At 41.5% G+C, this 21764-nt stretch overlaps 2 protein-coding genes across 3 annotated transcripts; one reads left to right on the forward strand and one right to left on the reverse strand.

The window, feature by feature from the left end:
• Positions 1 to 945: 945 nt before the first annotated feature.
• fyco1a (FYVE and coiled-coil domain autophagy adaptor 1a) lies at positions 946 to 15824 on the reverse strand. Of its 2 annotated transcripts, none has more exons than XM_070961198.1 (18): positions 15766 to 15824; positions 14532 to 14643; positions 13705 to 13811; positions 13289 to 13414; positions 12805 to 12911; positions 11852 to 11995; positions 11625 to 11718; positions 9002 to 11506; positions 8664 to 8756; positions 7866 to 7984; positions 7615 to 7782; positions 6619 to 6771; positions 6285 to 6514; positions 5801 to 5954; positions 3998 to 4090; positions 3696 to 3906; positions 2950 to 3059; positions 946 to 2783 (listed from the first exon to the last, which is right to left on the reverse strand). In XM_070961198.1, exons 2-18 carry the CDS (start codon positions 14590 to 14592, stop codon positions 2708 to 2710), a joined length of 4551 nt encoding a protein of 1516 aa, XP_070817299.1. In that variant the 5' UTR covers positions 14593 to 14643; positions 15766 to 15824; the 3' UTR covers positions 946 to 2707. The 2 variants fall into 2 exon arrangements, with proteins under 2 accessions (XP_070817299.1, XP_070817298.1); XM_070961197.1 differs by having other exon boundaries at positions 14532 to 14646; positions 15766 to 15822.
• A 1070-nt stretch (positions 15825 to 16894) lies between these two features.
• On the forward strand, positions 16895 to 17940 carry xcr1a.1 (chemokine (C motif) receptor 1a, duplicate 1). Its single transcript, XM_070961327.1, has one exon. The coding sequence runs from the start codon at positions 16904 to 16906 to the stop codon at positions 17912 to 17914; it is 1011 nt and encodes a 336-aa protein (XP_070817428.1). The 5' UTR covers positions 16895 to 16903; the 3' UTR covers positions 17915 to 17940.
• The last annotated feature ends 3824 nt before the right edge of the window (positions 17941 to 21764 follow it).

Here is a 21764-nt window from a genome sequence, read left to right on the forward strand (position 1 = left end):
ATAGAGCAGGTTCGGATGATTGTGTTTGCTTTTCCGTTCATCCTTTTCTGATTGCCCATTTGATTAAGTTGTGCATCCTGCAATCTGTCGATTTTGTACATTATTATTTATTTAGTTATTTATTTTGAATAAAAGCCATTGTTAAGCTTTTGGGGCAACTGTATGATAGTACAATTATTATGGGACAATTGCATGAAAAAGACATCAGGTCACGTGAGATCGAACACTTCGATGGTTCGACGGTTTTCATCATGAATATATCAGAATTTTCTCGCTTGTTTTTTTCCATAAGACATAATCAGCAAAGAGTGAAAAATGTCCATCACATCTTTTTGAACGATCAGCAGTCGAAACCCGGATATCCGAAAAACACAGCAATTCTTAACATTTGAGGAACTGAGACCATCAAATATTTTGCATTTTTACCATAAAGCCAACTGGGGGGGGGGGGGGGGGGGATTCACCAGATGATGAATCATCTGCTGGGGGCTGCAGCAGATGAATCATCTGTCAATCAACTATTTAATTAATCGGCTAATTGCTTCAGCTCTGATTAAATCATTAACTCAACAGGTTCTGAAAGGACAGGGAGTAAAAAATCAACAACTTGACTGAATTCGCTGAGCTAAACACAGATGTGATGAGACTTTGTGAGGCTATAATGAAACAAAGAGAACTGACAGAGGAGATACTGTTGTTGTTCAACACTTAATGGTTCCTGGCAGAAGAACAAACATCTAGAGCTTCATTGCTCAGTGAAGTGTATTTAACTTTTCCCCTTTCAGACGGACCCCCGTACATCCCTCCAGGTGTTAATTTGGATAGGGTGTATTGTTAGACAGGAAACATCTGTTTTCTGAATGAGTGAGGCGGCACACAGAGGTGATGTGTTGATTTTGTTGTTCTGATGTTCCGAGCTGCCAAACACAACACGAGACACAGGTTAGTGGATGCTGGACGCATCATCACTCTTACATTTTATTCATGTTTGCTGAATATTTGACAGGTCTATTACTAGTTACGCTGAGTGCTTGTAGCGGTGATTCATGCACAATTTACTCCTCCAGAATGATCCTTTCAAAACGGCAAGTAGAAAAAAAAATCTGTCCCTGTGAGGTTTCCTTGACAAAAATCATGTAAACTTAACAGATTTAATATTGCTTCCAACAATTTATACAATAATTATCACAAAGTGCAGCTTTGTAGAGAAAATATGAGGCTTTGCATATAAATTGCACCCATTTACACCCGTCAAAAATATAAAAGAGTCTGAGCGTGAAATGCCAACAGATCTCTATAAAAGCAGCATAGAGATGAGCCCTTGTGTCGTTAAGTAGTGAATGGTCGTGTACCAAAGTGGCCAAGCTCGTTTTTCTCTTATTGCTTTGCTATTAAAAAGAAAAGAAAAACAATGAACAGCACACGATAGTCAAACCCATGTGATCACTGAGAGAACAGTGCAGAGGGCGATCTGAACATCTGACAAAAAGAGATTCAAATGAAATCCAAACTGAAAAATCATTTCAACTGATAAAACTGAAATACATGATATCATGCATACTGTGTTTAAATGTAACTCTAATTAGGTTTTTACAGAATATTACCAATTCATGTTCTGTGTGGATAACGACGTAAAATGTACAGTTATAAAAGCAAACTAATCCCTGGCAATTAGAGTTAGTAGGCACTTTGAAAGTACAGAAGCTCGTTAGCTGACAGTCATTAATATACTTGAACTGAGTGTCAAGAACAGGCACTCCGGGTCACCAGATCCCCTAAACTGGATGGAGAGCTGGTTTGTGGGAAAGTAAGATGGCAGTTTTTCTTTTCTTTGTTTTTCCAAAAACATTAAATTAGGACATGCTACCGCTGGAGGACAGCTTTGTGTCCCGCTCCTGAGATTTGCACACAGTGCATATGCTTTGTTATCAAACAGAAACTGTATTTTTTAAGGCCAGTTACTAGTTACTGCTTCCTTTCCTTTCCTTTGCTTCCTTCCTGTGCTGGCAAAGTGCAAACATAGTGTTCAGACAAGTCGATGTCATAAACAGGCCACTGGCAAAGCTCATCTGCGCCTTATCTGCTTCTTTTGCCCATTTGATGGAAAAGATCGCACAACACTTGAAACATTTTCAACTGGCCATGATTTTGTAAAGTTCAAAAAATCTTTGCTGGGTCTTCATAGACAACGTGTGCAGATAAACATTGTATTTCATACCGCTAGTGTTACTAGTGTTGCAGCTATGTGCGTTCCTTAACATAACAGCTTATATAGCAAAGAGAGGCCAAACCGAAAATTAGACAGAAAGATATAACAAAACAACACATTTCTAACTAAACGACTTACTAATTCAAACCCAGCTGAACTAACGGTATGTGTGTTACTTGGTGTGTGTTTAAAAAAAAAAAGCTAAAACTTGCATAAACATTTCTTTCTTTTCTAAAACCTCTTGACAACACTTCACTTAGGCCACGGTTAAAACATGAGCATGCCTCAAAACATAAAACACCACAGAGTTAAATAACGGACTTTTTTTTTTTTTGAAAACATAAAATACTTGGTTAAAAACTGGTTCTGGGAACAAAAGACCAAAAAAAAAAAAAAAAAAAAAGCCAAATGAATGAAAATCAGTCACTGATTTGCCACCTCCAGGCTTGGTCTCTCTCTAGCTTTGTGCTAGCTTTATGACATCTGTGTTATCCCGTTTCAGGGAAAGTCGCTTCCATCATAGATTATGGGCTTCTCCATGGTCAGATGGTAGAAGACTTTCTTGGAGATAAACCTGTTGGAAAAAGGTTTTAGATCAAAGGACTGCAAACCCATTAACTGAAACAAGAAGCTGAGGCACAACAGGAAGCCAGCTTAAATGCCAAATGCCCACACAAGCACACACGCACACGCACTAGGAGGAAGGAGGCCAAGGACGCTTGATGGCAGGAGTTCTGTACCGTGAGAAGGAGTTGTCAAAGATGAGCGTGTAGAGGCCAGAGTGTCGCACTTTCAGCTGCCCCTGAATTGTCTCTTTATGGGAATTGCAGCGAGTCAGAGGAATCAGGACCTGAGAGAAGAACAGAAACACTGGTCTGAAGTGAAACTCAGTGTGCAGGTGACAGGTAGTGCCAGAGCTCATCTAACAAATCTCCCCTGGGCCGCTCTATCTATAACACCATATTATTATTATCTGGACCATACTGTTAATCCAGACACACCTTCAATTAAAACCACATTTCAAAGATAGAAAAATCACCTATTTGAAAACACTGGCAAGATAGGGGAGGGGGTGGGAAAATGAGACGAAAGGTCATGATTCATTGACAACCACTGACATTTTAAGTGCAGGATGTTTACTTCAACCTGCTGAGCAACAGTGGCAACCTGCAGTGTTTTTCTTCAGTCGATAATATTTTAAAAACCACGCAAAAGGGCCTCCTCTCTGCAGGGGGCAGCCATGAAAGCATGCACAGGGTCATTTTATTGTGTCATCAACTGTGAGTTTTCAAGTGGCTGCAATTTTGAACGATTGCAAAGCGTCTCCTTCAGCCTTATGGCGTACTTTCATTTGAAATCATGTACAATACTGCCTTTGGCTTTTGACCTCCTGAACTTTTCCTGTGATAAATGCATAAGATCAAGGCTTCATGATATGTTGGTCTTAATGCAAAAACATAAAAATGCACACAGCGAGCACGTCTACCTTTGACTGTTCCACCTGGGTATCAGTGGACTCCCTGTAAACCACACTAAAGGAGATGCTCTTGGGCTCTGAGGAAAACATCCAGCTGACAGTTTGCCCGCAGTCAGCTACAGCAACTGTTATCACACTGTAACAGCTGGACTTGATGAAGAGTTCCCTGGAACCGTCGCCAAACTGAGAAATATCATCAATGCTGAGAGGGACAGCCATCCTGCAATGAGAGCAAATTCATGTTAAGAGCGCTATGAGCACACATCAGCTGCAAACGCTAACACATCAAGTCCGGTCAGGTCAAGACTCACGTGACTTCTCCTGATTTGAGAAGGTTGATTTCTGAATCCTGAACAGTGGGAACATGCTCTTCAGGATCATCAGGGGTGGTATCTCCTGTGCCTCTGCAAAGTCCACACACAGGGAGTAATGATTTATTCAGAACAAAAACATGTTCTCCGCTATTGTTCTGCTATGATTTAGCTACAAGAATACAGTGTCTTTATGTCTCTGACATAAACATAGATTTATTTTACAACATAATAATAACACATGAATGCGTCAGCCTCGCTCCACCACCCTGTGACCCTTAGTACCATGAAACTGTGTCACTTCCCAACACTTGTAATACAGTTTTTCCGCTTATCAGTGAAAACAAGAGGAAGCACTTCCCTAATTACTATGCGACAACACGGAGGGGGAACAAACGTGCTGAATCCCCTCCAGGCTCTATTTTTTGGAGATCCTGTTTCGTTGGGTGCACCGTGAATGGGAAATATCAAAGGGTGCTGAAGGAAAGAAAACAAACAACTCAAGTTGCATCTCCTCCAGAGATTACTGTGTTCAAGCAGTAGTGAGTCTGTATCTATTATCCTTTTTAAGGACAGCAGTGGGATATTTTCAGCAGGTATGTACTAGCTTGATGCTAGACCGTGACGTGTGTGTGCAGTAAACTGTTGGTATTTACTGAATAATATAGGTCATTATTACAGGAAGAATTGAAACATTGTCCCTCTTTAGTTTCCCCTGTGCAATTAATGGTGCATTAGTGATAACAAGGAACTAATTCACTTCCCATTTTCCCGCTTCCCACTTTCCAATTTTGAAAGACCAAGTGTAAATAATGCAGTGCTAGATGTGCTTTGATTAAAGCTGTGGTGAGAACGAGCTACCTCCAGTTAAGGCCGCTGGCAAAAATAAAAGCTTTTCTCCAGAGACAGCACTTTGAAACAGTAATCCACGCCTTTGTGACCACAGGACTGGATTACTGTTATGCACTTTATATGGAGGTTAGTGGGTCCTCCATCGCACATCTTCAACTGGTACAGCACGTCTTTTAAGTGGCACAAGGAAGTTTGAGCACATTTGACCAATTTTAGCTTCACTCCACTGGCTCCCCATCCATTTTAGAATTCATTTTAAATGTCTTTTATTTGCTTTTAAATCTCTAAATGGTCTCGCCCCATCGTACCTCTCTGAGCTTCTGCACCCCTACACACCCAGCCGATCTCTCAGGTCAGACCGGCTGCTCCTGAGGGTTCCCAAAACTAGGCTGAAGCTCAGAGGGGATCGAGCATTTTGCAGCTCCAAAACTGTGGAACAAACTGCCGCTGCACATTAGACAGACCTCTTCACAGTCTGATTTTAAAACTCTTCTTAAAACGCACCTTTTTTCTTCGGCTTTTCACACCACTTAGGTTGTTGATTTTATGTGCACAGATATTTTATCATTTTATCTTCTTATCTCTTAAATCTTTTTTATTTATTATGTTTTATTGTGTTTATTTTACCGTACAGCACTTTGGAAACATTTGTGGTTATTTAAATTGTGCTTTATAAATAAAATGGATTGGATTGGATTAGCCAACATGACTCTTCTTAGAGCATTTACTGAATGGACGTCTGGATGTCGAGGTGGTGTGAGTGCAACCTCAAGCAGTTACATCTTCAAAACTCTGCAATTTCAGACACTCAGCACTTAGGTGCTGTGGCATCTTGTGTCATGACAGCATGACCTTCACCTGAGCAAAGAGCCACATTCTCAGAAAACAACCGGCTGAACCAGGTCTCGACCCCATCCCTCTGCTCTGTCCCCAGAGAGATGTTACACTCACGTGTCTGGGGCTCCTGGAGGCCGTTGGTCTTGTTCTCCCTCCAGGGAGCCTCCTGTGGTCTGGGAGGTGGTGTCGCTGTCGTACACACCGTTCACTTCCTCTTCTGTGATTATGTCGAAAGCTCCATCATCAGACCTGTTGCTCGGGTCTGAAACTGGGAGGAACAAGAATGTGTGAGTTTAACTATTGGACCAGCACCTGTTCTCATGGTGCAGTCTTCTGATTACAGACTATACAAAAACTTAAGCTAACATTATGCAGCTTTACTTTCTTTAAAATCAAAGCAAAATAGCTTCTTCTCTTCTCTTCTTCCCCTTTTGTCTATTGAACAACAATTCTATGGCAATGGTTCCTGTCCTTGTTCCCCAATGTGACAAAGTCACTTTATTCACTTCTGCTTCCCAGTAAACTTAAAAAGAAGACAGAGGGCTGCAGAACGAAAGCGTAGAAGCTAGCATGTGTTTCATTCCCAGCTGCCTCTCACCTGTTACCCTGGGCGTGGGTTTATATGGGGCTGGCTCTGGAGGTGGATGCGGTCCAGCTCCGGGTGGAGGAGGCTGAGTGTCTGAAGGACTCAGCTCTGCCTCTGTGAACCTCTCCACCACCGCACTGTGCTGGGTGTAACAGTCCCTGCAGCAGCGCTCCTTCTTCCCGCTGTGCTTGGTCATCACAAAGTTGTTGCTGCAGTAGTAGCAGAAGATGCGACCACAAAGCCTAAAAAATGATTCATGTATTAAAGAATAAGTCAGACGATTTACTAAAACCCACTTTTAATGTCTTGCATTTTGAGGAAGCCCCAGTGCCGAGTGAAAGCTCACCTGCAGTGATGTCTGCGCAGCCACCAGGTGAACTGGCCCTGGCAGCCGAGGCAGTGCGTGGCCTCCTTATCCACTAACCACCAGCGCTCCTCTGCTCGCAGCTTCTGCTCAAACTCCAGAGCGTCTGACTTCTGCCACAGAGCATCTTTGTCCCTGATGCGACGCACAAAGATAAATGCATGGAGGTTTACTGGCTTTCTGTGCTGTCTTACCAAATCTCATTTTCACATGGATGAATTCAGTGTAACTGCAGTTCAGAATTATGTTCTGTTGGATGTAAAGATATTTAATGCTACTCTGGAGGCAGTTAACTAAACTTCCCAAACCTCATGGTTATGATATTTTTCCCACTTCATTATCTTTGAAGACAAATCTAGCATGTCGTGAATGTGGGCTGCAATTTTATAGCAGAAGTAGCCTCATTTGCTCAAATGATACAACTGAGATAACAATGAAGGCATGCATAATGCAAGGTAGAAAAGACATGTGAGCATATCCCAAAGGAGTTGGCTGAATCACTGTATTTCCATTTCCTTCCTTACAGAGGATGAAAGCTTTTGAGGCTACAGTAGTTGCTGAATCCAGTGACGAATGATGCACAAAAAGCTGTTGTTCTATTCAATCATGTCTCTCCACCACACACCTCTCGTATTGAGCCCTCAGCATCCTTTTCTTGCTCTCTTCTCCATCAAAGTCTCTCAGTCAAACCTTTTCTCAGTGCATTATCTCAGCTTCAAAGAAGCCTTTTCCCCTGATTATACACCTAAACCAAATCTTTCCCAAGCAATGTCAAGTATAAGAACATCAGAGAGCCGCTCTTAATCGAGAACTGATTCAAAATACACACTCCCCAGTGGGAGGGATCAAAGAGCAGGCAGCAACCAAGCATAACAAGGTGGTAGATATCCAAAGAGGACATGAACCCATTTCTTCATTAAGAAATGAAAACAGAACAGCCTTGACGCCGCTGATTAGTGTTCTAGAGGCAGGTCATACCTTATAAGCTCGATGAGCCGCTCTTCAAGGTTGATCTTGGTTCTGTTGAGGTCATCGATCTCCGCAGTCATCTTCAGGCACTGGTTTTCTTTGTCAGCTTCTGTTGTGCTGAGCTTCTGCTTCAATTCCTCACAGGCCATTTGCACAGCCATGTGTGCTTCTTCAGCACTGAAAGAGAGTGAGTCAGTAGCTCCTTTTTTGTTTTGCACCAAACGATTAAATTCACAGGTATCGCTGGTACATAAACGCACCTGGTCAGCGCATCTCTCAGTTGCTGAATCTCGCTCTCACCCTCACGAATGATGGATTCTGTCTTAGTGATGTGAGAATCTTTCTCGCCAGCTAGATGCAAGTACTGCTCATTCACAGCCTTTAAACACCAAACACAAAAACAGCCATAATTTCTTGACATTTGTTTTAATCGTTTGTTTCAACTGTTCACTTAAATTGGACTCTACTATAACAATAATATTTTTGCTGATGCATCTTGCGCCACAGGACATACAGAAGCATGTAATTCAGTAAAAATAACAGCTTGTGAGGTGACTCAGCCTCATTTAAATCTTAAAAACATCCCTCAAAATCAAATCCTATTATCTGGATCTGTGAACACATGAAACCACAGAGGAAAAACTATTATCTCAAAGTAATTTCACCAAGCTACTGATTGGATTAGGATCAGTACGCTGCAGTGATTTTGTATCTATTCTGTCTTCTGCAATCAAAGAAAACTGCTCAACCAATCAAGGTATCTCATTATAAAAAACAGGCACCTGAAAAAATTCTCTCACATAATCATCAACTGTTAATGACTACTAAACAAATAATGTGCCTGTTATTATGCCCCATGGGGTGCTGCCATTCTCTCTGCATATCCACTAATGATAAAGGCATTGGTGTCTGTTCCAGCCTATGAAGGGAATTCTGCACTTTTGACTGCTTCCTGTGCACAGTTTTCTCTTAATCATATGTTTTTGTTAGAATTGAAAAAGCGAGTGTATCACACATTTTTTTCCTGATGTAAAGAACAAAAAATCAGAGATTTTTACCTCTAGTTCAGACACCTTGGCCTGCAAGCTGGACGCATTCTTCAGCTCCTCCTGCAGCTGGGCTTTCACCTTTTCCAGCTGCTCAGTCACACTCTGAAATGTGCACATAATACAAGGAAATGGAAGTAAGAAGAGCCGTGCTTTGAGCTAAATGCTAATGTGCTTGCAATGACAATGCAAACATGGTGATCTTCACCCACTTAATTTAGAGTACTTGTTAATCCCAGGTGTAAATGGGGCTAATAAACTAAAAAAATGTACGGCAAAGAGTCAGTGGAACCAAAATGACTATCTTCAGTGTAATACGAGACATGATGAGCAGGTTCTGACTGACTCACCTTCATCTGGACCTGGTGATTCATGCTCTTTGAGCTCATCTGGAACTTGATAGCCTCCGTCTCCTCTCGGCTGGAGTCCTTGGCGCTCTGTATTTGGTTCTTGGCCTTTTCCAGCTGCTCCTGGAGCTCTGCGACAGTCTCTGAAAGTTCCTCCTTCTGTGACAGCTCCTCTCTCAGTCTGGTATTCTCCAGCCGTAGCTCTGCCATGCTCTCTCCTATTCGCTCCACCTCTTTCTCCAGCTCTTCAATCCTGGCAGTGTCCTCCTCCCAGTGCTCTCTGACCTCCTCCTTTTCTGCACTCAGCTTACAGATGGTCATCCCCAGCTCCGCCATCTCTGTGTTTACCCTGTGCAGACCCTCACGTATCTCGCTGTTGTCTGAGGTTAGTCTGTCATTTTCTGCCTTGACGGTGGACAGCTCTTCTCGGATGGCGGCCGCAGAGATAGCCAACTCGGCATGGGCAGCTACTTCTCTATCACGCTGTTCAATGAGAGCCTCTTCTTTCTTTTTGCACTCCATCAGCTCTGTTACATGCCTCTGATTCAGTGCCTCTGTCTGGGCTTTAAGCTGCTCAGTCAGAGTCCTGAGCTCATCCCTTTGGGCCTCCGTCACCTCCAGCTGTGCTTGTGATTTTAACTTTTCCTCCTCAGATCTCTTTATCTGCACCTTGAGGTCCAGGGTCTCGGCTTGGAGCCTGGACACGTCTTTCATGCTCACCTCCAATTGGCCCTCAACCATAGTCAGTCTGCCTGTCATTTCCTGGCTCTCCTTTGCTTGGACCGCGCTCCTCTCCAGCTGAGATGTCTCCATCACCTGCTTCTCAGAGGTAACCCTTTCGATCACTTCCGTCTGTTTAGCACAGGTTGCTTCTGCGTCAGCTTTGGCTATCTCAAGCTCCTTCTCCCTTGCCTCCAGAGCTTTTAACCTGGACTGCAGCTCAACAAGGCTCTTCTCTTTACTCTCTATCTGGTCCTCTTTGGCTTGGAGCTGTTCTTGGAGGCTTGCTTCATTCTTGCGTGCAGCTCCTAAGTTCTTCTCCAAATCTCCGATCTGCTCATTAACACTCTTCAGGTCAGCTTGCATGCGGCTAAGAGCTGCCTTCACAGTGTCCTGCTCCTCTCTCAGACTCTGGTTCTCCTGCTCCAGCCGCTTTGACGTGGCCTCTGAGAGCTTTGCAGCCATGGTGGCTCGCTGCAGACTCTCATCCAGCTTGCGGTTCTCCTCACGCAAGCGCTTCTCCTTTTCATCCACGGTCATCTTGGTATCATCCAGCTGGCCACGAAGCTGTTTCTCAGAAGCCCTCAGGGCTGCTAATTCATTTTCAAGTGCTGTTCTGTTTTCTGCCATCTCCTTCTTCAGCTCTTCATTTCTCTTTACAGTGGTTAACAGTTTCTCATTTAGTTCCATCAGATTGGCACACTGTGTTTTGTAGTCTTCTATCTTCGAGGCTTGTTCTTTGACGCTACCCTCCAGCTCGACAACGTTAGTGGTCAGTTTGTCCCTGTCTTTGGTCAGGCTTTGGTTCTTGGCTTCTAGCTGTTGTAGTGTCTCGCAGTTGGAGGTAAGCTCTGCCTCTTTCTTCCTTAGCTGCTCATTTAGGGCAGTGACTTCTGCCTCTAAAGACTCTCTTAAACCACCAAGATTCTTCTGCATTTCATCATTATCTTGGTGTGCCCTCCTCCTCACCTCCTCCACCTCCTCCTCCTTCTCCTCTAGAGATCTTTGGAGGTCCTGCAGCTGCCTTTGTAGGTTGCTCGCCTCCTTCTCTCTCACTGTCAAGGCCCCCTGCAGCTTGTCAAAGGCACTGCACTGTTCCTCAACTTTCACCTCCAACTTGGCCTTCTCCTCAGATGCAGATGCAACTAACGCTCCCAGTTTTGTTTCACTATCCTTTGCAGCTGCCTCCTTGACTCTCAGCTCCTCCTCTAGCCTCTCCGCCTGTCTCTTCTTCTCCTCTACCTCAGCTACAGCTTCCATCTTCCCTTTCTCTGCCTCTTTCAATCTGTCCAACAATTCATGTATCTTTTGCGCTGAGTCGAAGTAATTGGCTGCCTGCTGGCCCTTCTCATTCAGAACCCCGTCCAACTTGGACAGGAGCTCCATGTTCTTCCCCTCAGCAGCTGCTAACTTTTCCTGCAGCAGTTGATGTTCAGCCTCCCTGGATTTTTCCCCATTTCTGAGTGCTTCCACCTCTCTGGACAAGTCCTCCTCTCTCCCCTGCAGAGCCCTGAGTTCTCCTTGCAAGCCCTGCTGCTCCTCTTGGGCAGAAAGGGACACGTCCAGCTGCCTCTGGAGCTCCACAACTACGCCCCTGAGCTCAGCGGCCTCCTCGCCCAGCTGCTGCACCTTATCTAGGAGCTCTCTCTGCTTTAGCTCTGACTGGTCCAGCTCCAGTCGAAGGTCTTCAACTGTGCTGCCATCCTCTCTGCAGGCAGGGAGGGACTCGTTGAGGTCATTCAGCAGACCCTGACCATAGTCAGGACTGGATGGGAACTCAGGTGCTTGCTAGATGGTTGCGAGGGAATCCAGAGGAAAAGAGAAGGAACAGAGGAAGAGTGATAAACACATCATATTATCATTTTAAAAATATGACAGGATGTTATTTGAGACATATGTCAGTTACCTGGGAGTAGGTGCTGGCTAGACTGTTAATACTGGAACTGCGACTGGGTGGTTTCCACATGTGGCCAGGTGAGTTTGCACTACCCAGTGTCCTCCTGTTGATCAGAAAAGAAATGCTAGCTGTATTTTAACACATGTGCCTCTGTAATAGTTTTCTGATCATTATTTAGATATTTTTGTAGTTTTTATCATCTACATGTTGTTTTCATGACTTGTCCTGTTCCTTACCTTGCAAACGTGGGCCAGGCGGCATCAAGATCATGACCTCTGGAAGCCACATCAAACTGGACCTCATTGAGTTCATACAGGTGATTGATTATGTCAACACTGAGGTGGGGCTTCAAGAAGGGGCTTCTTACATAGTACCAGTCACTGCGGGAAGAGAGATAAGGTAGCGGTTACAGCAGGACATAGCAGAACAACTAGAAACAATAACGGTGGATGAAAAAGGAAGTTCGGTCTAATATTTTGACTTATGACATGAAATTGACATCTAAATCAGGAAATACAGAAATACCTCAGAAACACCCTACATTAGATTCCTTAGCCAGTAGTAAAGGGTTTCTGGTGCCAGCTGACAGCTTTATTTCTCTTTAAGATTAAGATGTGTCCCTGTAGTTTTGTATTTCTCCAGAGTCCACGCAGCGTTTTATACACACCCACTCTGACCTCTGGTACGCCACTGAAAACAGTAACTTAATTCTTCTTGAGATAAGTTGTTACAGCCAATAAGTATTACAAAAAGTAAAAACCATGGCACATAAGTATGCATGATACAGAAAAGAAAATGTATGTGTACATTATGTATAGATTATAAAAACACTAAATTCTACTGCCATAGAAAATACTATTGCCAATATTCTTCTGAGAAAAAAATACCTATGTCATATGTTGTACTGCACTTGAGAAATACTAAATAAATAATTATCAGACTTCTCTTCATATTCAACTACTAGTGACTACAGAAGCAGCAGTTCCACTGAACAGAACAGGAATTTGGTGACGTAAAATTAGTGTCACTGGTGTCACCTGCTTGTTCCTGGTAAATGTGTTTCATGATCTCTACCGAATTTCAACAGTTCTTACAATCTGAAAAACAAATGCCACTCTCTTCTGATCATTTCAAGAAAAGCACACTATTCTTCATATCCAAAAAAAATTAAAATTAAAAAATTCTTTACCTGGTAACTCTTTGGTTCATAAGGCACTGCTGCAGGGTGTCAGCCAGTCGCTGATGTACGAGGGAGTAGCGGATGAATGCTCGTCCTTTCCCCAGAGATGTCTTCAGCTATCAAAGCAAAAGACGACATGGTTGTACAGACAGCTTCTCACCAGCGTTTACTTCACAGTCACATCACAGGGATATCCCAACCATCACAAACTACAGCGTTAATGACAGTTTACAACATAACTATTGAAGAGGTAATGCTATAAACGTGCAGCTTTTTAAATGCAACTTGATTTTGTTGTTCTTCCTTCCAATTATGTAAAATCAGCAGAAAGAAGGTGAACAAAAATTAAACATGTTACAATTACAAAACGCAATATCTCTTAAACAGATATATATGAGGGTTAAACAGATGCATCTATTTTCTAACGGTTTGAGAGATTACCAGTGCTATATTAGTCGTGTCACTGTAAACAACAACAATAAAATTTTCATACCTCAGAGATGCATTTGACAAAGCGGATCCCATCATTAGCTCCTTTGATTTTAGCCAGACAGTCATTGAAGTAATCCCAATAATCCTTCTTTGTTCCAAGAAATGTGGTTTTCTCCTTCTGGTCAAACTGAAAGACAGATAGACACGCAACAAAAAGTGTAGAGCATTATTTTTTGAGGCATGTGGAGCAATTTAAACAGCTGTTCTCCAAACAGGTATCTATTTTGGAACACATAATATGTATTTATCATCAGGCATTATGAAGAACTTTTCCATTATCTGTTTTTCAGAGCAAACACATTTTTTTTTCTAACCAGCAGTACTGTATTTGGGAATCATTGATAATTTATTTATTCACATCTTCCTTCCTAACTGGGATTCACTGGGTCAGCTGTGACAATATAAGCAAAATCACACCTGTAGCAGGTACTCCAGTTTGTAGGAGAATTTGTGCAGGTTGGTACTGTCATCAGTGATTGGCTCCCCACTTTCCCTGTACTCCTTTGCAAGCTCTGCAACAGCATCTGAAATTTGTGCAGTTAATAAATGAAAAAAGATCAGGAATGAATAAAACAGGGTTCACACAAAGAGATGAAACCTGCTTCTTAAAGATACACACATAAGATAAAAATGTGTTTTCAGCAAGAAGAAGAACAAGAAGCAAACAGCAAAAAGCAAGAAATTGTAATCTCCTTCCAAATGATGTGAAGTGAAGGTCACATGGCCTAGAGAGAAAGAGAAATCAAACAAAGCAAAACTATGTTGCTGTAATATTTTCACTGCTCGGTGTATTTTTGTGACACACACACACAAACAGCACCCAAATCTCCAATCATTTTCCATTTTTTTCCCCACGTCCACCCTCGTCAAGCACAGCTAGTCTGTAAATGAAACACTTGCCTCGTATCCATCGCAAAAACTGGAAGGACACCTGTGATGGGTGCACCCTCAGTACGCACTTTCTGTCCCGCTGCATGGTGACAGAAGCTTCCACCACACCCTTACTACAGGGACGTGAGGTCAGATGCACGTTTTCCCAAATGATTTGGCGAGCAGGAGACGTCAGATAGTTCCAGGCGTACTTAGATTTGACACTGAGACTACGGTCAGGATATCATGGCAAACATTTCATTGACTCTTCTTTCTCTTCTCATCAGTCACACCGTGTCAGCCAACAACAGCCTGCAGCTAATCTATTCACACACACTCACACGAACAGGCACACACACATAAAGCTGGCGTACCATGCAGATCTCGGATAATCCTCTGGAGTTGGCTCTCCCCAACTGTAGCCCCAACAGCCATGGCCCCACCGCTCTCTCCCTGGCAACCAGGGGTCACAGGGTCACATCCAGTCTGCTGAATCAGAGAATCAGAAGCAGTCAGGAACAAAAGATTGACATGAATGCTCCAACATACTGTACTCTGTCGAGCCACAAAAGCGATGCGCATTAATGGGGTTCTCATAGCAGGTACACTGGCCAGTTCTGTGGAGAAAATGTTGCTCTTAGGCCTGAAAGTCAGTATGACTCAGAAATAATGGTCTGTCATCTATGCAATTTGATGTTATGATGTATAATCTGTGCAATAAACAGTATAAGAAATAGCGTCATCTGTACTATAATTCTTCATTTCTATCTGCCAAACTATGCACCTTTCTTTTTGTACATTCATGTCACACTAAACAACCTGAAACAACACATTTACACAGAAATAAAGTACATTAATAATTTATGGATGAAATTATGAACAGGATGGCTTAAATTAAACATTATGATTTATTGAAGAGCAATGCACAACACTTTGATCACTGTAGGAGCAACCAAACGTTGTTTTATCAAGTATTACTTTGAAAGAAATACGGTGTACACAGAGGTAGTATTTATTGCAGCTGGATATTGTGTAGGAGTTAAGGACACTGTGTTCACTTCAAGTAACTGCATGACAGTCTGTTATGAGTAAACAAAGAGTGCAATGACATCTAACTGCAACGTTATGAAAATAATTATGCTGTGGCATTGTAGGACCAGCCACTACCTACATTTTAATACGTACACATCCAGACTGTAATCACGCTGACTGAACATTTTATTTGTTTGACGTTCAATTTGTTAACTGTTAACAGCTAGCTAACAGCTAACAAGGTTAACCGAAGTTGAGTTTCAAGAGTTTTAAATAACTAAGAACAGTTTTACAACACTAACTACCGGCTCTTACAGCGTTTATATTGGTTTTCTAACATCGAAGAACGACAAACAGTAATATAAACTCGGTATTTCAAGCTTTTACTGACGACTTTTGTGCTTTTGGAGCTGTCTCGGGGACGTTACGTTATATTTAGTTTTGACACAGTCATCCTTTGACAGGCGTTTTGAAAATAATCGTGACATCGCCGACAAACGTTAATTTAGATAATCTAACCTGTTTCTAAATCGTTTCTGGTGAAAAAACGACAAAAGAACAACAACTTTGACATACTTTCACAGATATGACCCAAATCCATAACAGTCCAGAGCGTTTAATGAGTGCATACAAACTTGTTTAAAGTTCCGCAACTGACATTGTGCCAGCCACTGACAAAGCGATACGTTGATCTCTGGCCAATGACTAACAACTTGGTAGGCGGGACCCTAAAAAAGGGTAGCTTGGTTGTCGTCGCAGAGTAAACAGAAGTGTCATGTGATCCATGACAGCTAAATACTTGTCCTACTTTCTGTGGTCATTTGCTGATTTGACAGCAGGACTTAAACACAATAACTTCAGGTTTAATTACAACTAACATACGAATGAGCCTCAACTATTCATCTCTGAAATGTACTTATTGTAACTGCACCCGTCTCCACTATACAAAAAGGTTAAAAATCATTTTGCCCATCTGCCTTTTATGATTTGTAAAGCCTGTGTGTCACACAAGTTTTGTATTGTGATACCCATATATAAAATAGCCTGACATTTATTATTATAACACCCCTGTCCTTGTACAGTTTTAATGAGGACTCATTTCTCAAAGGGACACTGATTTTACACTAACATCCGGTAATGGAGAATAATGCTCAGCTATAATGTTTTATGTCAAGTCTGAGAAAACACTGCAAATCAGTTTGAGCTTGGAGACTACAAATTTTAAAAGTCTGTGTCCCAGATATGGTCTGAATAAATAGCCACGACCATAGGTTTATCTGAGCTGAGGGCATAATCTGATAAAACAGGTTGGGTCAGGACAGAAAGCAGAACAGAAAACATTACCTGTCACAAGATTATTAAAGCTACCCCTTTTTGAGCTGTCTTTTCAGTTGACAGAAACTGTCACATGCAACAACGTACTTACTCACAGAAGAGGTAGGTCCATTTTTTTTTTTTTTTGCTTTATAGTGCTATTATGCTGCCAGAAAAGGGGTTCCTTTGAAACCTGTGGTTAAGTGCATCTTGCTTAAATCAGATTCGCTTAAAAAGACCTTTATCATTATCAGTTTAATAACCCTTCTTGCCTCTGCTGATTTGCATCACGGAATGGCTGATTTTAATGACTTGATGTGTAAGATTTAAAGAACACAAGAGCAAGACAGTAACATACTACTAATCCTATACTTCTTTTCTAGGATCCAGCTCAACAGCAATGAATGACTCTTTTAATTACAGCGCATATGACAATGACTATGATGATGAAGTCTGTGAAAAAGACAGCGTGGTCAAATTTGGATCCATCGTCGTCCCTGTTTTCTTCTCCGTTGTGATCGCTCTGAGCCTCACAGGAAACATCCTTGTCCTTGTGATCCTGGCTTTGTACGAAAACCTCAAGTCTCTCACCAACATTTTCATCCTGAACCTGGCCATCTCTGACCTCTTCTTCACCACCGGGCTTCCCTTCTGGGCCATTTACCACATCTGGGGATGGGTGTTTTCAGAGGCCCTCTGCAAAATTGTGACTTTTGTCTTCTTCACTGGGTTTTACAGCAGCGTCCTCTTCCTGACCATCATGACCATCTACAGGTATCTGGCCATAGCTCACCCGCTCTCTAGCCTGAGTTCACAGAGACTCAGCACGGGGGTCTTTGCATCTGTCCTACTGTGGATGATCAGCGTAATAGCAGCTGTGCCCTCCCTGCTCTACAGCTCCATCGTCTCAATCCCCCACAAGGATGAACACTCCCAGGGCTGTGAATACGAAATCCCCGTGTGGAAAAGCATTGGTATCTCACAACAGAATATTTTCTTCTTGGTTGCTTTTGCAGTGATGGCTTTCTGTTACATTCAAATACTGTGGAGAATCAGAGGCACAAGATCTCACAGAAAGAACAGAGCAGTTAAGTTAGTCTTCTGTATCGTGGCTGTGTTCTTCCTCGGATGGGTGCCGTACAACGTGGTCATCTTTCTGAGGACTTTGGCTGACGATTCGGAAGAACCGTCTGAAGACTGTGGGGAAAGTATCCGGCTTGAGTACGCGTTCTACGTTTGCCGGCTCATTGCTTTCTCCCACTGCTGCCTGAACCCTGTCTTTTATGCGTTTGTTGGTGTGAAGTTTAGGAGTCATTTGAAGTCGATGCTGCATCGAATGTTCATCCGCCAAAGTCCAGTTGAAGAACAGCAGACTAGGGTGCAACCCTTCTCACGTGGATCAATGTACTAGCTGCAGCTCAAGAATCATTTTGTTGTATTTACTGCTGCAAAACCAATTCAAAAATATAGGAACTGTTTCATGTATTCAAGTTTTTACCAAACTCAAACCATTGCAAGAATAAATGTTGGCATTTTACATTTCTGCAAACTATTGATACATTGAAACTTTCCATTTCTTTCCATTTAAACTTTATGTTTCTTTACATTCAATTTTAAATTTTATATTGTTACAGCGCTGTGGTTCAGGTCTGGGTAGGTTTAGACACAAAAACCATTTGGTTAGGGTTAGAAAAATCAAATTTTGGCTTAAAATACCATGAACACAGCTGGAAACTCATGCGATCAGTGGTCCATTGGCTGGTGGTCATCTCGCCACGCTGTCACAGAACAACCATCCCCTGCTCCTCGTGATAAGAAACACAGCTCATACGAATGTACCAGAAATCTGAACTATGTCACTTTGATACCTATTGTAGAAACTTGATTTGACACAAATTTAACATATTCATGGTTTACAGAAATGTACAATGCCCACATTTACGTCTGCTGACTGGGCTGAGCAAACCAAACTCACAAATGTTCAAATCTGACTTTTGCTTTTTATTTCTACAAGTGTGCCAGTGTTAAACCTTGTATGGGATGCAACTTGTTACTTAAATTTAGTGATTGGCACTTTCAGGAGATGGATGAATGAGTGAATATGTTGTGCAAAATTGTTTCGTACTAATTCAAAATTACACCCATTCTTCCATTTGTGAGTTTTTTTTAGTTTCTTACTGTAATTATGATTTATCCTGTAAATTTCACACAGTGTGTTATTGCATATAATAGTTGTCGACTTTGGTTTTTCATGTATTCTAGTTACATGAGGGATTTGATAACAACCCTTTTGTTGTGATGCTAACACATGCTTGTGTGTTTTCAGGCAGATTAGTGTAAATAGACCTTGACCTTGAGAGTCGCACCCAGTAAAAAACAGTGTGAAAATTTTTGTATGTGCTTCTCAGTCCCTTGTGAGATTTTTTTTAAAAAACTGCAATGTTTTTTTTTTCATTATGAGCCTCGACTAAATGGTGAAAAAGCAAAAATACTTCTCACCTGAATTATATGTCCATTAACAGCAAGTGTATATTTTCAATAATCTGCATGAACCTGTATCTGTCCAAAAGAAATTAAATACTTTTTTTTATTATACACCTCTTTTTTACCTCTTTTTTATGGACAAGAGTGATCTGTAAAACATTTTACATATAACATAAACTTAAACTCTTTTATTATGCACTGAAGTCTTTGTCGACCGTTAAGTCAGAGCTGCTCTGTCTTTAGACAGTGGACCCTGGCACAAAACATTGCTGATTTATACAGTCATACACTTTAATCTAGACACACCCTTTCCACAGAAGTTCCTCAATGATTGTTGTAATGCTTTTTTTATCTTTGCTAATTCAGCATTGAAAACATTTCCGAATGAGTTCAGAAAGGATCAAACTAATGTAAAACTGTCAACAGCTACATCACATTGGAATGGCACGACATTTTGCTCAAGTGCTCGGCTTAATGTCAAGTTTTACAAGGTAAAGACTGATGATACCTTCTTTACATACAGCAAAATACTGCTAAAATCTTTAAAATGTATGTATGTTTGCCAAGCAGTTTCCTGTCCATCTGAATAGGCATGAGGAAGACACAACCAGCGTTTTCTGTGTGCCATCACTGATTGATTTTGAATTGACATTTTGATTTGAGTTATTCATCAAGGAACTGTTTTCGACTGGCACTGCAGACTTGATCTGTGATAGATAAGCAGGGATCTGCATGCTGCTTGGAAACAAACAGTGGTGGAGGAAGTATTCAGATCTTATGCTTAAGTTAAAGTACTAATTCCAGTGTAAAAATAGTAAAATAAAAGTTAAAAAGTCCTGTATTGAAAATGTTACTTAAGTAAGAGTGTGTACGAGTAGAATCAAGAAAGGATGTACTTCAAGTACAAAGTAAAAAGACCTGAAAAATATCACTCATATATTATATATCAATATATAAAAACAGGATTTTATTGTTGTAGTTGGTTGAGGTGGAGCTCATTTCAAACTATTTTGTATCCAACTGCAGCTAATGATTATTTTCATGATGGATTCTTCTGCTGATTATTTTTCGCCATTAATCGATGGTTTGGTTTGTAAAAATTCTGAAAAGAGTGAGAAATGTCATCACATTTACCCACAAAGTGACAACCAACAGCACAAACTAATCAGTCATCTCATCATTTCAGCTGCACTTTTGTAAACTATGTGGTTTAATTTAAAAGTGAACATCATATTTTCTAAGCTCTTTGTATGTTTGAATGCATAATCTTTAAAGAAAAATTAAAGAAAATAATGATTTAGGCCATCAAGTAATTGTGATTAAGGAAAAAGTAAAATAGAGCTGTAGTGGAGTAGAAGTAGAAAGTGAAAAACAAAACACTCAAGTAAAGTACAAGTACCTCAAATTTGTAAGTAAAACACTTGAGTGAACAGCCAACAGGGGTCAGAGGTAAGGGGAAAGTTTATTTTGTTTATCTTTTTAGTTTTAAGTGTGGGCGTGTTCAACCGTGCGCTGAGATTTTTAACTTCCTCATTCGCCCTGCCGATTTGTTGAACTCTTCTCTAGCGCACGCACACACACACACACACACACACATACACTGCATGCCTAACTGTCCTGAGGAGGATCGCTGTCTGTGAAGATATTTCTAAGCCTTCTTCTGCTTCTCTTAAAGAGGCTTGAACAGCAATTTTAAAAGTAATTTGTGGTTTGTGGAGTTGTATACAAATCATTTGTTTTAAGGTAAGTGAAAATTTGTTACTGTCATTGTATATTTCTTCTTGTTTTTGCCACTGAGGTCTTAAAATGCAAAGAGTCCAAGTTTGAATGAGTCACAGAGAGATCTAAAAATCATGCTTGCTATTTACTTTCAGGCCTCATTTTGTTTTAATCATTCCTTTTTTTTCCAAACAGCTTTAAAATACACTTCATTTGAATATCACTGTGAAAGTGTGTCAGGTCACGGTTTCGATCCTCGGGGACTGAGTTCATGGAGACGGCTGAAAAAAGACATGATTGGATTTATTTCACGGCATTTGCAGATGGAATTGCACACTTGTTTTACAGATGTGGTGGATTTTAATCGGCCTTAGCATCTGCACGGAGGTGCATGGGTTTGCGAGTGGTGATGTCCAACAGGCATGTCAAACGATGTCACCTTTGCATGGCAGCAGTCCTCAGGGGGGGACACCACCTTATAGTGTGCACTACGAGCACGGCAGACAGGGAGAGCCTATGACAGGTACAGAGACTAAAAAGGACCCCTTTTCCTGGAAGCTTGTTTGTCACTGCCAGTCTTCACTAAGTGCAACACCACTAATATCTCTGTCTTCATTCTCCATCCCTCCTCCTTCGCCCTGATAAATTTTTAAACCATTTTCCAGTGATTCTCTCGAGCAACACAAACACAGAGTTCAGGGGGTTTATGCTGGAGGCGCGACTGAAGGGCATGGTGGATGAAGGCCATCCTGTTGGAAAATTTATCCCGTTGGACAGTGAAACTCGCCTCCTGAACTGCAATAATACGGAAGTAAGTAACCATCTCATTTCATAATTATTAGAGGTAGTAAATTAAATGAATATTCATTTTTCAAACATCTGTTTTTGAATGATTATGAAGTGGAAACTGAAGGTCAAAGCTTTGTTAAGCTTTCTTATGGATGTGATGTTTTACTTTTGTCTCTCTCCTCAGGGCACAGCTGTTAGTCAGAGATACAATATAAGAAAGACTGAGGTCCGAGTTAACTGGACAGCGCAGGGAGAAGACCTAGACATCA

Source organism: Chaetodon trifascialis, chromosome 4 (genome assembly GCF_039877785.1).
Source record: "Chaetodon trifascialis isolate fChaTrf1 chromosome 4, fChaTrf1.hap1, whole genome shotgun sequence".
In the NCBI taxonomy this organism is placed as follows: Eukaryota; Metazoa; Chordata; class Actinopteri; order Chaetodontiformes; family Chaetodontidae; genus Chaetodon; species Chaetodon trifascialis.